This window comes from Malania oleifera, chromosome 1 (genome assembly GCF_029873635.1).
Source record: "Malania oleifera isolate guangnan ecotype guangnan chromosome 1, ASM2987363v1, whole genome shotgun sequence".
NCBI lineage: Eukaryota > Viridiplantae > Streptophyta > Magnoliopsida > Santalales > Ximeniaceae > Malania > Malania oleifera.
Window position 1 is genome coordinate 81,207,419 of NC_080417.1, and position 15,611 is coordinate 81,223,029.

Consider the following 15,611-nt stretch of genomic DNA (forward strand, 5'->3'; position numbering starts at 1 on the left):
TCCTAATTTGCAGCAAGTTATTGGAATCAATTTTGTTAAACATAATCAACCATGTAAAAGCTTTGATTTTTGGGGAACTTTAACCTTTCAAAAAATCAATCAGGTAAAAAAAATAATAATAATCCCAAAAAATACCCCAAAAAAAAAAAAAACCAAAAAAGTGATTAATCACCTTTTGCACGTATAGCTTTAATCTTTCCGTTAATGATTGAGTCTCAATTAAGCTCATTCAATAACCGTAGATATCTAAATCAAACCGATATAGAACAAATATAATATATGCTGAATAATTTTTAAAATACATTATTTTTAACATTTTAGAGCTTGGATTATTTTTAAAGTATTAGAACTTAGATTATGGATTCCATATGTTCAATCACGGATCAATATTCTTAAGTTCATGTTAAACACTCATTAAAAACTTAAAATTCATATGACTTCGCATTGATGACTGAATTTTAATGTTCAAATTTAAAACTTACATGTTGATATTATTTTTAAAGTATTAAAACTTAGATTATGGATTCCATTTATGTTCAATCATGGATCGATATTTTTTAGTTTATGTTAAACACTCATTTAAAACTTATAAATTCATATGGCTTCTTATTGATGATTGAATTTTAATATTCAAATTTAAAACTTACATGTTGATTATAATAGAAGGGGAGCCTAGGCACAACAGTCAAGTTATCGTTGTCAGGTTCAAGGCATGGAAATAGTCTCTCGCAAAAATGCAAGGTAAGCTTCCTTGCTATGGCACAGTGGTCGGCCCCTTACCTGGACTACGCATGTGCAGGAACCTTGTGCATCGGGCAGCCCCCTTTTTCAATGTTGACTACAATAGAAAAAAATTGTAATTGATAGAGACTTTACGATTTTCAAGTCGTCAATATTTATTTATATTATTGTTTGAAACTAAAAATATTTAATGACTAGATTTTTGTATGAATTTGAAAAAAAAAATATTTATTGATAACGACCTTAGAATTTATAGTTCAAGGGATAGTTCAAGGGATATGGTCCGGTTAACTGAACCATACCTAGTCTTAATATTTCATTACATCTCTTGAAGTTTGGAGTTTTGTACAAAACCTTTATCTTACTTTGGAAACATGTAAGTCATACTTTAAGTTTGAATTTGTGTGGGAATAAAGTCAATGCAATTTTATACTTCGTACAAATTTATAATCCTAAACACCACCTTAGTTCTGCAATGAAATGTATTTATGGTTGTTGTTCCATTAAATAGAACAACTATGCTTAGGTAAAATTGTCTAAATGTCTCATATAATGCTACATTTAAAGCCAAAAGTTATAAAGTTAATGGAAAAATTAATGAATATTACATCAAACTTTTATATTGTATATTGCGAATATCACGACTCAAGTTGTATAATATGTCAAGTTAAGCTCGAGTATTATGTACTATTTATCTTCTTATAGTTTATTTGGATATTATACTTTTCCTTAACTGTGCCAACTAATCCAAACAATTGATTTCCTTGGTATTATCGTAAATTTTAAGGTACCCCGCCGAATAGCGTGGGGCTTTTCACTTGTTCCCATATAAATTAGTGAAAACCTTCAGCAAATCAGAATCTAAGTATTATGGACAAAAGCTTTAGTGTTTGAAGATTTGAAGATAAATAGAAATATGACAGAGCATATGAAATTAACTTTAGTCATGTCAGCCTGACAGGAGGAATATTGGTGAAAAGATTAAACTTGATGGTCAAGATATTAACAGCAGTAGTAGATTTCAATACCTTCGATCTATTATGAAAGCTGAAGGATAAATTGAAGAACGTGCAACATATAATGCTAAAAGTTAATTTGGGTAAAATGGAGAAGTGCTCTGGGCATGTTGTGTGATCTTAGAATACCCTTAAAATCAAAAGGAAGATTTTATATAACCACAGTAGTCAAAAGCACGTCTGAGGTGCACCTCAGCATGAGGCGCAAACAGGCGATGGAGTTGGTGCCTCAACAGGCCTGAGGCAAGATGATCAGCATGGCGCAGTGAGGCTAATGGAATGAGACGCACCTCAATGTTTCTGGCCTTTACCCTTATTTTTTTACCTTTTAGGTAAAAATTCTCCTTTTGTTTTTTCTACTTCGAGCCCTAGTGAGAAACCCAGAGCCCCTTTGTCTTCGCCAGAGCCTTTGAACCAGCAAGAGAGCCCTACCATCGTTTTCACGAGAGCTTTCATCTCTGATCCAGAGCAGTTGTGGGGCCTTTGCCTCATGCCTCACACCTAGGCTCCAAGTACCATTTGCAGCTCAGTGCGCCTTTGGCCTTTGACTACTATGTATATGACAATTACAAGACTAGCTACATGATATAGATCAAAATGTTGGGCAAGCAAGAAACAACATATCCAAAAGTAAAAATTGTTGAAATGGGAATACTAAACTAGATAAGTAGTGTAATGCAAAAGATAAAATTAAGGAATGAACACACTTGTGGAAGCCAACTATGCGATATAGATCAAAATGTTGGGCAAGTAAGAAACAACATAGTCCAAAAGTAAAAATTGTCAAAAATGAGAATGCTAAGCTAGTTGAGTGGTATAATGCAGAAAGATAAAATTAAGGAATGCACACATTTGCAGTAAGTTAGGCACAGAACTAGCAGAAGAGAAGATGAGGAAGGGGGGCACCTGCAATAGAGGCCAAACAGAATAATGCACTGATGAGGAGTGCTCTAGTTAATGTTAGTGGTAATAGAAGGGATTATGGTTGACCTCAGATTTAACAAACCCCAAATTGTCAGAGTGTCTAGCCCAAGATCATGTAAATTGGTAGAAACAGGTTCATGTAGCCAACCCTAACTAGTGGAACCTAAGGCTTGGTTGTTGTTGTTGTTGTATAAGAAACAAAACATCAAACAATAAAGCAAAAATGATTACTATATATATGGACAACAACTAGGCTTCCGTAAATGTAAAAGGCATGAACATACGGTGTTCCATTATGAACAAAATGGAGAGAAACAATATACTGAATTACAGAGAAAAATATGCTGCTGATGTATGAAGGCAAAGAGGGAGACATAAAGGTGGAAAAAACGCATATGCAGGTAAAACAACTGATGATAGTGCCTGCTATTGTCCTACAATTCATCTCAATTACTGTAATTTAAGGCTTTCGAACGGCTCCAATATGACAATATAAAAACCATATGTAGTTGACGCACAGCTTGAGTGTGAAACTAAGCCTGAGAGTAGTGTGCCAATATGTGGCCCCACCCCACTCATGGAATTTATAGTGGAATGATAGGTTTAATGAATGAGTTCAATAATGACTCTAATATGAATTAGTCATACAAATTATAGACCTAAAACAAGGAAAAGAAGCATTAATTATAACACAGAGCCCATGACCAATCAGGCAAACAAGATTTGTTCAAATGACGTACTTGAAACGGTTAGGTCAAGTAGAGGGAACAATTTTAAAATAAACAAATAAAATATGAGAACAAATAGCAGGTCAAGTTTATGCAAAATCAGTGCCATCTATTGGTAGTGGGGATTTTTTTCTTTTTATTTTTAGGGGTGGGGGGTGAGGAAGTGGAGGGAGGAGGGGGGTTATGCTTTAACAGACAGGTGCAGGAGTTCAAATTAAATAACTTGGTCATAGAGTATAACCTATGTTCCATATCATACAGGTAACATAGTACATGCTTGTTCTTTCTGTACCTTTTCAAATGAAATGTTTTCTCTCAAAGCATTTAATGTTGTCACCCCATAAGAAATTAAACCACCAACACAAGTAGGATCAACCTCAGCCAATGCGCGCAACGTCAAAGCAGCTTCAATGCGTACCTAGCAAAAAATTAACCGTGTGTCAGAAGAAAATAATACAAATATAAACACAGGGTTGGAAGAACACAGCTAGATCAACTATAATGCATAATGGTTTAGTTATTGCACATAATAGATGCAGCTTTCCATTTAGCATGACAAAAACAGGCAGAAAACCAGTTTCAGATCATTCTTCAATCAAGATCTCTTCGGGACATGAACTCAGAGATTTATGAAGCAGTGGAAAGTCCTTCTAAAATCTTTGCAAAATGGTGGTATTATTTCTGTTAATGGTTATTTTGGACATTTACAATTATTAGCATGTGCCAGAGTCATGTAAGAGTAAGGGTATTATGGTCATTGGAATCTACTTGACATATATTGTAAATAGAGAGAGAGACCTCTCATAGAGGTTAGTCTTCCATTTTACCCAATTATTCAATATGGTATCAGAGCAAGATCAGACTTAAACCCTAAGTAAATAAAAAAAACCAAACCCTAACCTCAAACCAAAACCAAACCCTAACCAAAACCCTAAACCTCAAACCTGCGGCTGTAGAGGGATTATTTGCATCACCAGTGACCAGAAGCAAAGTCCAGGGGCTTCCAGAAACACTGTAGTTTCTGGAAAATCCTGGGCACTGCTGCCCTCTAAGAAACTCAAAGAAATACTTCATATTTTGCAAAAATAACCACATAGACACACACAGAACCAGCCAATCTACTGATCTAAAAATATTCATAGCCACGGAGTGCCCTATGTACTGCTATGCGCCGGCTGCAAACCTGCAGCTCCCAACTTAGCACGTATAAGACTTATTCTGGTATGATAAATTAGTTATCTTGTGCCCAAATTCTACAAAAAATGGAGTTGCAGAGACATTCTTGAAGTCATTTGTACCCTAATGTATCAAATGAATGTCCCCATATTTTTTTTGGAGTCATGCCATGCTCACTACTTGCTCTCTCATCAATAAAATGCCATCCTCCATCCTTGGTGGTAAAATCTCACATTTATTTATCTTCCTACGGCTCCCTTGTTCTCCCTTCCTCCTCATATATTCAGTTGTGCATCCTTTGTCCATCAATAAACTCTAGGAACATATATCCCTGTGCTATCAAATGTATTTTTTTGGGATATTCCTATACTAAAAGGAATATCAATGTTATAGCCCTATTTTACATTGATTTTTTTCTCTGCAGATGTCACCTTTTTTTATTCTACACCATATTACTTTGATTCCTTGCATTCTGTTAACCTTGATGAATCCCTTCCACTGCCTTGCTTTCCAAATCCTAACCTATTAACTATGCCCCATCTTCCTACATCTTTATCCAGTTTGAGTCCTTCTCGTCACTTGGATCGTCCCAATTTATGATATACACATGGTGACTAAAGGGAGGAGAGCCACCTCTAGCTTCCACTTCTACGCCATTAGTTCCCTTGTCAAATGATCCAATTTCCCAAAGATGTTGATCCTCCTATTGCTATTAGAAAAGGCAAACGCAGTTGGACCCAACATCCAATCTCTAATCTTGTTTCTAGCCACCCTCATATTATTGTTTTGTTAGTATTGTGTCTCATGTTGTTCTTCCAAAATCTATTTCTAAAGAACTATCCCATTATGGGTGGAGGAATTCAATGATTGAAATTTGAAAAATGCATGCACTACAAGATAGTGATACTTGGGAGTTGCTACTTTTTTCCTCCAGATAAGTCTAGGGTCGGTTGTCACTAGGTGTATACCGTGAAGGTCAATAGAAGTGGTTCCATGGCTCGATTGAAGGCCCAACTTGAAGCTAAGGATATACTCAAGTGTATGGTTTGGATTATTCTAACACTTTCTCTCCAGTCACTAAGGGCCTATTTAGAATCGTTGTTTTTTTTATGTTTTCTAATCTCAATCCTGCATAGTGAAGAAACAGATTATTAAAACTCATTTTCTTATGTTGCTAGTTCTTTTGTTTTTTTTGCCTATTTTCAGCTATTTGTGAAAAAAAATGAAAACTAGATTTTATGATTTTCAGTTGTTTTGGCAACCTATTGTCAAAAAATTTTAATATCCAAAAATAGTTCTTTTGAATTAAATCATTCATTTTATATAGATTTTTTTAATTAAAATTAAAATAAAAATGATCATATGAGTTTAAATAAAATTAAAATAAAAATATCCATAAATTTCATAAAGTAAATATATATATATATATATATAAGTCAATTACAAAATATTTTTACCATTTTTCAATTGTCATGTACAATAAAATTGTTGCTGTAAAAGTGAACTTCAAAAATATAAAAATTACGTAAAATAATTATAATAATTTTTTATTTTTATTATAGTTTTTGACTATTTTTAATTTTTATTATTTTGCACTTTGTTATTTAAATCATATTTTTAAAATATTATTTGATTTAAAAATGAAAATGAGCATTTTTAATTAAATTTTTAATTGTTTTTTATGTACAAAAATTAACCAAACAAGTTGTGGTTTCTAGTTTTTAGTTTCTATTCCTAGTTTTTAGTTTTCGTTTCTAGTTTTTGTTTTCATAATTTTTCAATGATACCAAATAGCTTCTAAACTTGCCATGGTACATTTGTTTCATCTCCATAGCCACTACTTGTCACTGGCCTCTACATCAATTAGATGTGAAAATGCTTTCCTACATGGTGATCTTCAAAAGAAGCTTTATATGAAGCAACCACCTAGGTTTGTTGCTCGAGGGAGTTAGGATTAGTAAGTCCACTCAAGAAATCATTATATGGTTTAAAACAGTCTCACAAAGCATGATTTGGTCGATTCAATAGCACTAAGTATGGCCTCCAACAGTGTGTAGTAGATCACTCTATATTTTATCATCATACTCTATTCGGCAAGGTTTTGTTTACTGTCTATGTGGATGATATTGTGATTATGGAGATCTCGTATAGGAATAGTTTTGTCGTAGAAAAAGTATGTTCTTAATCTTCCAGATGAGACTATGTTGTTGGGATCCAAACCTATTGATATAGGTAAGGATCGCAACAATAGGTTAGTGCCAGATATAGGTAACTTGTTTCCTAACATAGGGAAATACCAAAGACTTGTCGAAAAGTTGAATTATCTCACAGTCACTCAACTAGACACATCTTTGGCAACAAGCATTCCGAATCAATTCCTCGATTTTCCAAGAACAAGTCACTAGGCTGCAGTAATTAGTATCTTGAAATATCTCAAAGGTGCACCTAGGAGAGGTCTCTAATATCAAGATTGGGGGCATACTTATATTCAAGGATATACAAATGCAGATTGGTCCAAGTCACCTTCTGACAGAAGATCCATAACGAGTACTGTTTCTTTGTTGGTAGTAAATTTGGTTTCTTGGAAGAGTAAGAAACAAAGTATGGTGGCCAAACCAAGTGCTGAGTTGGAATATAAGGTTTTGGCACACACTACATGTGAGCTTGTTTAGTTGAAGAACATGTTGGAAGAACTGTCATGACCATAGTTTTAGAACCTGGACCCAACTGGCCAGTCTGACCCCATTCAACCGGAAACAGCCACCAGGCTGGTCTGATCAGCCTTTCAGAACTGGAATTGCTGCAAATCAAACTCGATCCAACTGACCTGGTCAGAACTGGATGGAATCGGTCCAAACCGGGGTTGAAGTTGAGTCAACCCAACCCATACTTAAAAAATATATATGGTAGAGAATTTGGCCAACCTAGAATTGAACCCTAGACCAGCAATGAATATACTCTCCTCAATGCCACCATGCCAACTGGTTTGAGTGTATTAATGGAACATTGAATATTAATGATACTTCATATACAAACACCCACAACCACAATAACTTCAAATATATTTATATTTGTATTTTTTCTTACTCAAAATAAATATAAATTTTAAAGAATATGCACAACAACTTCAAATATTTGTCTTGTTTTTGACTAAAAGTAAATAATAAACTTTAAATATTTTAAAAAAAAAATAGAGAAAAATGTTTCAAGCTTAAGATTTTATTTAGATGGTTGTTAAAATTTACAAATGTGATTCTTTTTTTATTTAATTCGCAGATACATGTGATTTTAATCAAACATTTTTGTATAATTTACATGGAATCTGTGTATATTTTTTTTGTAACAATATTATTACATGTCATATTTATACATACACATTAAATAATATATCAATACATATTCTCAACCTATGGAGTTGATGTGTGATAACCAAGCTGTTATTCGTATTGCCTCCAACCTAGTCTTCCATGAGTGGACAAAGCACATTGAAGTTGATTGCCACTTTGATCGAGAGAAACTTGTGCAGCAGTTCATTACAACCACCCATGTGAAGTCTAATTTGTAGCTTGCTGATTTATTCACTAAAGTCTTGGGAGGTGCTCATGTAAAATTCATTTGTAACAAGCTAGGAGTATATATATGCTTTAGGTTGAGGGGGAGTGTTGTATCATATGTTCCAGCTTGAGGGGGAGTGTTAATGGTTATTTTTGTCCTTTAGCATCATTAGTGTGTACTAGAGCCGAGAATTATGTTAGTAATGTGATAACGTAAGGGTATTATTGTCACTGATATGTACTTAACATATATTGTAAATAGAGGGAGAGACCTATTATTGAGCATAGATCTTCCATTTTACACAATTATTCAACAATTTTCTTTGGCCTCATTTCCATTGGTATTGGTAAGACATTGTAACTCTATTTCAGCAATGAGCACTAAGCACAATGTCTAGCATGAAGGTACCCATAGTGCTCAATTTCTACCTTTGTTTCTTTGACAACCAAATTTTTTTTTTTAAACAAAATAAATTCATTAGAAATAGAAAGAATGTCAATTGAGAGAAAAGACATCTCAGAAAAATCTGGGAATCCCCAGAAAACAAAAAATAAAATCAAAGAAAACACAAAAAATAAAATACAGCAAACTAAAATCAGCACACCCTTAGAAGGGACTGCCAACCACGCTGAACATTTGTCAAGCAGATTCCCTTAAAATTTCCCTTGCCTACACACCACAAAGAAGCCATAAAAAGTGCCCTTTCCCACACCAACCAAAGTGGAATCTTCTTCCCTGAAAAAATATGCAAGTTACGTTCCTTCCACAAGAAACAAAGGTAGAAAATCTGACAGCCAATTAAGAGGCTTTGATCGGAAAGTGCTTTAATTTTTCTTTTTCTTTTCTTCTTTTCTTTTGGTCACAGGAGGAGGGGCTCTCTTTGTAAAGGACGCTCATCAGGACTAGGAGTTTTTCTACAAACATATATTTCTGAATTTCAAAGGAGACTAAATTAGATGGAAGTTGAGGGGCCACAGATGCTTCTTGGCAAAACCCATCACTAGGGCTGTGTCTAGATGTAATTTGGAAGGGAGCAAAGGGATTTTTTTTTTCTTTTTCAGGAAGGTTATATGTAAGTCAAAGCTCAACATAAGGTGCCCTATTTTACTAGGAAAGCCACTTGGAATCACATTTTGACTATATAAATTTGCAAAGAAGTGCTTGTGCACAAATGCTTCCTATGTAAAGAAGGAAAACTTCACACCCTCCTTTGTTGTCCTCTCATGAGAAAGCTTTGGGATTCCATGCCAAGCCTAAGGGATAATTGTTGTGTTTGTTCCAATTTGGTGATAAATCCAGCATGGAAATGTTTGGAAGGAAGGAAAAAGAAAAATCTTAAAGCATCATCCTTCACATGGTCCTTCGACTTTTGCAAAGAGAAACTAGAAGCTTTTGATGCGGAAAAATTACCTCAGTAAACATTGGAAGGAAGATGGATCACGATCTTTATTTTTAGAAAAAAAAGCTCTTCTAGATCTAATGCAGTAGATATTCTTAAGATACAACATATGTGCCCATATAGTTTAAGAACAAAATGAACATTACGCTCTACTTTAATTTTTATAGAAACCACATTCTTCTACACATCAAGTTTTGTTACCGGTCCTTTTAGATAGATAGTAAATATTGTTAGTGTGTATGCTCCCCAAATATGCCTAGCATAAAACCTTGTAAAACAGTTTTGCAAATATATGGATAGTATTTTACAAGGAATATCAACATCTGAAAAGACATTTATAGGAGCTGATTTGAATGGACATATTGGAAGGGACAATATAGGTTATGAGATGACATATGGAGGCCATGAATATGGAGATAGAAATGAAGTCGCTAACTCGCTGATACAATTTTAGATTTTTCCATGTCTTACGGTTTGGTTATATTGAATACCTACGCTACAAAAAGAGAGCACTTAACAAATTTCAAGAGTGGGGTGGGCAAAATAAAAGTCAAATAGATACACAACATAGAGTTCTAGTATTAGATATGTATATATATATATATATATATACACACACACACACTAAAAAATGGAAGAGAATGAGCAACATAAATCAAAGCAAAAGGACTAGGTGGTGGAGCTTGAAGGAAGCAAATATAGTAAAATTTAAAGATAAAATGATCAACAAGTGTGATTGGACAATAGGGGATAAGGAAGTTGCGAACATTGTTTGGAATAGAATGACTAATTCTATCATAAAGATAGCAAAAGAGATTTCTGGTGAATCCAAAGGAACATACTTGGGCAGTAAAAAAAGTTGGTCATAGGATCAAGAAGTACAAAAAGACGTCAAGACAAAAAGAAACCGGTATAAAACATAGCGAAGTTGTAGGAATATAGAGAAGCTTGAAAAGTATAAAAAGGCAAGAAAAAATGGAAAAAAAAAAATCTAACATAAAGCTTATGATACTTTAAATACTAGACTAGATACCAAAAAAAAGGAGAAAAAAAACATTTATAAACTTGTTAGAGATAGAGAAAAAAAATGCAGAGATTTAATAATGTAAAATGTATAAAGGACGAGAATGATGATGTTTTTAGATTTCTTAACTAGGAAAAGGCATCATCCATCTTGCAAAGGATTGTAAAGTTATCCCATGAGCAAGTTTGGTTACACAACAAAAATTTTTAGTATTAGACATATATACTAAAAAAAAAATGGAAGAGAAAGAGCAACATAAATCAAAACAAGAGAACTAGGTGGTGGACCTTAGGGGGAGAAAATATACTAAAATTTCAAGAGAAAATTATCAAAGAGTGATTGGACAATAGGGGATAAGGGCGATGTGAATAGAATGGCAAACTCTATCATAAAGATAGCAAAAGAGATTTCATTGAATCCAAAGGAAGCTATTCTGGCAGTAAATAAAGTTGGTGATGGGATCAAGAAGTCGAAGAAATCATCAAGACAAAAGAAAAAAACCTATTATAAAACATAGCAAAGTTGTAGGAATATAAAAAACCTTGAGAAGCATAAAGCGACAAGAAAAAAAAAAAGGGGGACCATTAGTGAAGCTAAACATAAATCTTATGATACTCTATATACTAGACTAGATACAAAAGGAGAAAGAAATATTTATGAACTTTCAAAAGCTAGAGAAAAAATATGCAAAGATTTAGGTAATTTAAAATGTACAAAGGACGAGAATGATAATGTCTTAACTAAAGAAAAAGACAGATAAAAGAGGTGGCAGAGATACTTTGATAAGTTGTTTAATAAATACCAAACTGAAAGCTTGAACTTGGAAGGGAAAATGAGGAAAAGAATAAAAATAGGAAATTTATTCGCAAAATTAAGTCCTTGAAGTTAAGATGGCATTAGAAAAGATGAAAAGTAGGATATCTATAGGATTACACAACATACCAATTAAAGTTTGGAAATTGTTAGGGGATAAAGGAAGTATAGGGTTAATTAATCTATTCAACACTACTAAGAAAACCAAGAAAATGTAGGAGGAATAGAGAAAAAACACATTAGTACCTTTATACAAAAGCAAAGGCAATATACAAAATTTATAATAAGTACCGTGGATTAAGATTATGAGTCATACAATGAAAGTAAAATTGGAGGAAGGGTAATTGAACAAAGAATAAGACCAGAAACGAGCGTTTTAGAGAATCAATTTAGTTTTATGCCTAGGAGATCAACAACAGAAGCTATTTATCTTTCAAGAAAATTAATGGAAAATATTAGGGAAAAGAATGGTTTTATTGACCTAGAGAAAGCCTATGATAAATTACCTAGGGAAGTTTTTTTATGGGTTTTAGAAAAGAAGGGAGTCATGCAGCAGATATACTAAGGTCATTAAGGATATGTATGACAAAGTAATGACTAGGTGTACATCAAGGTTCTACTTTTAGTCTATATCTTTTTTGCTTTGATTGATGAACTCACTAGGAATATCCAAAACGAGATCCCTTGGTTTATGTTGTTTGCAGATGATATTGTCTTGATTGATGAAAGTAGGAGTGGAGTCAAATCTAAGTTAGATTTGGAGAACAGCTTTAGAGTCTAAAGGTTTTCAGATAAGTAGGAATAAGAAAAACATATGAAATGTAATTTCAATAGCGTAAGGAGTATTGGAAAAAAATTATACTTAATAATCAAGAAATTAGTCTAGCAGATTTTGATATCTTGGATCAATTATGTGATCAATTATGCAAGCAGAAGGGTAAATTGAAGAGGAGGTAATGCATAGAGTTAAAGAGTGTTGGCTAAAATGGAGTAGTATGTCAAGCATGTTGTGTGATAGTAGAATACCCTCAAAATTAAAAGAAAACTTCTATAAAACAGCTATCAAGCCAACTATGCTTTATGGATCAGAATGTTGGGCAACTAAGAAACAACATCTAAAAAAGTAAAAGTAGTAGAAATGCGAAAGTTAAGGTGGATGAGTTAACTTTAGAAGATAAATTAAGGAACAAGCATATACGCAATAAACTGGGGATCATACCAGTCAAAGGCAACATAAGGGAGGGGAGGGGCAACTTAGATGGTTTGGGCATTTGAAATGCAAGCTTAGTAAAGCACTTGTGAGGAGTGAGTTAGTGTTTGTTTCTAGCATGGAAAGGGTAGGGGCATGCCTAAAATAACTTGGAATGGGGTAGTGACAAAGGATTTAATAGCTCTTAAGCTAAGAGAAGAAAATGCTCTCAATTGTGTAAATTGCGTAAAAAGATTCAAGTAGCCGACCCCACCTAGTGGGACCAAAGGCTTGTTGTTGTTGTTGATACTTTGCACAAATGATATAAGCATTTGTTCCAGTTCTTTTTGGATGGATAAAAGATACATTAAAGAGTACCAAGCCAAATAAGAAACATATTACACAAATAAATAAATACGGTCACTAAAGAAATTCAACCAAGAAATGGGGTATGCAGTAAAATCTCCAGAACACCAAAGAAAAGTGTATGAGTGTGTCCCTCAATGTTTGAACAGTCCAACCACAAAGAAACGTGATGAAAAAAAGCATTATCTGACAAGGAATGGCTTGCAAGTATCTGACGCCTCCTTCCATTGTTTCTTCCATCGAGTTAGCAATGACCATGGCGGCTTCTCCTTCGATATCTAATCTAAATGTCTCTTTGAGTCTTCATTTAACGTCAATTCCTACTTTCATATTCCTTCGCCGTCCCATTTTCTTGCAGAAAAGCTATTGAGTCCTGCGATCTTCCTTGAAAATCTGAAGCCTTTTCTAAAACCCTAACCTTCATTCTTCTTCATATCTTACTTCTTGTCTTCGTCACTTTATCTTCCTTAGAAAACGTAATACTTCAATCTCAGCTTTGCTATCACCTTGGCTCCCAAATGGAATCCACCATTTCAATCCACAAGAAGCATTTTTTTTAAGGAGAAGACCAGACAACGAGGATTTGCAATATTCATTTTTGAAGATGAACGTAGCTAGATGAAACATGAAATATATTGTTTCCTCTTCACGAAGACCTGACCTGTGGGTGAGAATCCACAAAGCTCCAACTGATCTTTCAAGACTCTATGAAAGAAAAATGGAGTTCTCAAGACTGGCACCACAAGGTAATCGTTCAAGGAATTTAATCGAACAGCTCCAGAGAAATTCTAATTTGGGAATGCTGGCCTTTCAAGGGAAATGTTCAGAGCCATGGGATTCTTATTGGGTAGAGCTCAAATCTGAACAAAAGAGTTCAAGGGATGGGTAATTCAAGCAAGCAAAAGGGAGCTTCCGATCAAGCAGTTTCAGCTTGCAAGCTTTGGGTCTATTCTAAAGAAAAACCACACAGCCCATAAAGCATTCAATCATAGGCTCAAGCCTAAATCAAAAGATGAGGCTGATTACCACAAGTTTCACTCCTACAAATAGATCCTCATACAAGGCAGATTGTTGTCTCCCTTGAGTGAGAATTCTAAACTCTGTAAATGAAGGTCAAGGGAGGAAATATCCCTTGCGATCGGCCAGTACAAAATCAAGGAAGCTTAAGGCTTTCAGCTGCCTGTAGGAGATTCAGAGCTCAGCTGGAGAGGGGGGATCTAATCAAAGTAATGATAAACAAATAGCCCTATCAGAGGGTGAAGCTTCAGAGGACAAAGAAGATGATTTCAGACCTTTACTTCAGAGAACGATGGGGTCCTTATTAGTTGTCTCCACATGTAACGCAAGGTTAGAGATCTTGATAGGTGCAAAGGGTTGGGGAGTCGCACATTTGGGGTCCAATCTTCTTAAAAAAGCTGGCGAGGTCAGCCTTTTTCTTGGAATTTGAGAGGACTAAGTAGTAAGGGTAAAATAAGAATGGCTAAGGAACTCGTCCCTAAATCCAATCCTAACATATTTTATTCCTTTGGGAAACTAAGCTGAAAGATGCAGATTCATTCCTAATCAAAGAGTCTTTAGGGCATTAGAAATAGAGATTGGGTGTGTTAATTTGTCAGAGGGATGCCTGGGGGTCAAATTATCATGTGGGATTCTAGAGTAGCGTATGTTAAGCAAGTCCTTGAGGGGTCCTTTTCCCTATCCATTCTCCCTGATATCAAAGTTGTAAGGAGAGGTTTGTAGGGGGGGATTTCAAAGTGGTTCATAGCTCTATAGAAATCCTAGGGAGCTTTAGGACCTCTTTGACCATAAGTAAGTTTGGCTGCTTTATTTGAGAATATGGGCTTACAAATATCCCTATTGACTATGGTTGTCTCACCTAAGCGGGTTCTGAGGATAGTAAGGCTGCTCCCGTATTGGTAGATTTTTGTTCACTAATGAGTGTAAGGATGCATTCCCACTGCTCGTCCAGCAAATCCTCCCTAGGCCCACTTCTAACCACTATCCTGTCCTTTTAGAATCCAACCCTATGCAATAGGGGCCCACTCCTTCCGCTTTGAGAACGTGTGGTTAACCCATCCTCCCTTCAAAGAGAATGCTAGAAGTTGGTGGAGTGAGTGTTGGATGGAGGGTTGAGAGGGTTTTAAATCCATGAAGAAAGAAAAATTCTTAAATCCAAGCTAGAAGTTTGGAATACAAAGACTTTTGAGAATGTAACAGCTGCTAAAAACCATATCCTCTCCAAAATTGCTGCCCTAGATAGGCTAGATGAGTGTGGTATTCTCAAGGAAAAGGGTAGGAGTAGGAAGCCAAGCTTATCAATTTGTTAGATATCCTCTTAATGAGAGAAGACATGAGTTGGTATCAAAAAACTTGGGTGAAATGGATTAAGGAGAGAGATTGTAACTCTAGTTATTTCCCATCAAGGAGTTGATTTTGGACTTAGGTTAGGTGGTGAAGGGTAAAGGCCAGATAGGAGTCACAATCACTAATCTACAAATCTCTTTTTCTAAGGAAGTCCCAAAATAGGCCGATGGTGGAAGGCCTTGACTGGAGCTCCATTAAGGAGAACTCTACTCAATGGTTGGAAGCACCATTTGAGGTTAAGGAAATTAGAAAAAAGGTTTTGACATAAGTAGAGACAAGGCCCCAAGCCCAAATGGTTTTTCAATGGCCTTCGTTG

At 34.9% G+C, this 15,611-nt stretch overlaps 1 protein-coding gene across 2 annotated transcripts in view; it reads right to left on the reverse strand.

Annotated features, from left to right (window-relative positions):
• LOC131145049 (protein SWEETIE) overlaps positions 1-15,611 on the reverse strand; it is a 146,930-nt gene that overhangs the window by 96,335 nt on the left and 34,984 nt on the right. For both annotated transcript variants that reach the window (XM_058094101.1, XM_058094092.1), the window contains exon 12: positions 3,702-3,827. In XM_058094101.1, coding sequence (XP_057950084.1) covers positions 3,702-3,827 — 126 coding nt within the window. The remainder of the gene's footprint in view (positions 1-3,701; positions 3,828-15,611) is intronic.